This window comes from Trypanosoma theileri (genome assembly GCF_002087225.1).
Source record: "Trypanosoma theileri isolate Edinburgh chromosome Unknown TM35_Tth_6_V1, whole genome shotgun sequence".
NCBI lineage: Eukaryota > Euglenozoa > Kinetoplastea > Trypanosomatida > Trypanosomatidae > Trypanosoma > Trypanosoma theileri.
Genome location: NW_021639848.1, coordinates 576666 through 578754, shown reverse-complemented (window position 1 = coordinate 578754; position 2089 = coordinate 576666). Strand labels below are relative to the sequence as shown.

The following is a 2089-nucleotide window of genomic DNA, read 5'->3' as shown; positions in this document are numbered from 1 at the left end:
AAAGAAAGAAAATAAAATAAAATAAAAAAAAAAGGAAAATAACTTATCCCTTTATTGTGATTTTTGCGGTTTGAAAAATATCCAATAATGTCAGCAACAAAGGCGAATGTATTTGTGCGCGTACGTCCCTTTACAGAGGCGGAGGCGACGGTCTGTCCAGAAGACAGTCCTGTTCCCCGTGAGGTATTGGAATGGAATGGCACCCACACCTTAACGGTATTGGACGCGGTCAATGGATTTGTCCCTCGCAAAAATGGTCAATTCGAAATTGATAACGTTTTGTGGTCTTTTCGTGATGAGGAGCGACCACAGCGGGTTGTGCACACACAGAAGGATGTGTATGATAAGATGGTTACACCTATCTTTCCACAATTGGTGGAAGGTTACAGTGCGGCTTTCTGTGTAACTGGGGCTACAGGAAGTGGTCGTATTTATTCTCTTTACGGTGATGATGTGGATGGAATTAATCGTGGTATTCTTCCACGATTTGCAGATGATGTTTTTACCGCCTTTAAACGAGAAAAACGAGAGAACAGTACACTTTCCTGTGAAGTGGAGGCTATTGATATTGCCCCTAATGAAACCTATGTGGATTTACTCTCTCAACGACGTAAAAGTCCTGTGAGTGGAACCACAGAAGAAATGAAACTTGTAAATGATGCTGTAGAAGGAATGAAATTACAAGGTGCCACTCGAGTTCCTGTAAATAAACCAGCAGAATTAAATGCCGTACTTCGACAATTGGCACGTGTGGTTCCTAAACGTAGTGGTTGTCATACCGTTAATCTTCGATTTGTGGAAACCTACGAGTTTGAGGATCCTGAACAATTAGGACAGGCAGTAAGTAAAGCCAGACGTATAAATGTGTTGTTTGTTCTTTTACGAAATATGCCAGCGGCCTTTCAACGATGTGTGGATGTGGCCGTGGAACATGATAGTGGAGAAAATCCACTGGCAAAGGTTCCCACACGAGAAACGGCTTTTACAAAATTATATCCAGAGTTATTTCAACAAGGATATAATCTTTCATTCCTTTGCTGTGTCAGTCCTTTTTATGAACATACACGAGAAACTATGCAAACGCTCGTACTGGCTACAAAGTTTATGAAATTACGGTGTAAACCGAAACTCATGCAAGATGAGGCACTTGTGGAATTACGTAATCTCTCAGATGAGGTGAAGAATCTGAAAACAGAGATGGTTCGTCAAAGTGAATCTACACAAATTGTTCAGACAGAGATTAATGCCCGTGAGGTGGAGTTAATGAAACAAGAAGCTGTGAATCATTCGTGTAGAGTTAAATTACATAAATCTGAATATGATCTCGCCGCTGCTCGTCATGCCCGTGCATTAAATCGATATCGCACAAAATGGCATAAGGCGAATTATGAGAAAATCGTACATGATAAGAAGAAAATGATGGCAGCCATGATGAAGGAAAGGGAAGCAACAGAAAAGGTAGCGGCCGAAGAAGGGAAAGTATTGGAAAAGGCAGGAGAAAAAGTAAAGATGATGGAACAGAAAATTAAAGAACAAAGTGAAAAGAATGCCTCCTTTGAAGCTCGTCTGAAAGATATAAAAGAAAAGGGAGATAAAGTGGAAGAAATGAATAAATTTATTTCCTCCACACCAGAGGAACAAAGATGTTTTGTTCTCGAAGCTGCCGCAAAACGTAATAAAGAAGCCGCAGATGCAGATAATGAAAGATTGAAAAAAGAGATGAAAGAAATAACAGAAATGAAAGATAAAGCCGCTCATCGTTGTCAGGCGATGGAAAAGGAATACTCTACAGTGTATGCCGCAGAGAAGGGAACACGCGATAAGGAGGAAATGACAAAGAGTATTGTTCAATTGCAGAAGGAAATTGCAGAAATGGAAACGGAGAATAGACGACTACAGAATGAACTGGATAGACATCCTCCTGGATGTCAATGTCTACTCATGTAGTGTGAATATTTCTCTGTTAGTATTTATTCATTTATCTATTTCATTTTTCTCTCCCTATCTCTATCACTGTATACGGTTGTATTTTCAAACAGTTTCCTTTCTCTCCCCCTCTCTTCATATATATATATATATATATATATAT

At 39.5% G+C, this 2089-nt stretch overlaps 1 protein-coding gene across 1 annotated transcript; it reads left to right on the top strand.

Moving 5' to 3' along the window:
• Window positions 1–87: 87 nt before the first annotated feature.
• Window positions 88–1947, top strand: TM35_000063340 (kinesin-like protein; the record flags this gene model as incomplete). Its single annotated transcript, XM_029023371.1, has 1 exon — window positions 88–1947. The coding sequence occupies one exon, from the start codon at window positions 88–90 to the stop codon at window positions 1945–1947; it is 1860 nt and encodes a 619-aa protein (XP_028885395.1).
• Between the last annotated feature and the right edge of the window lie 142 nt (window positions 1948–2089).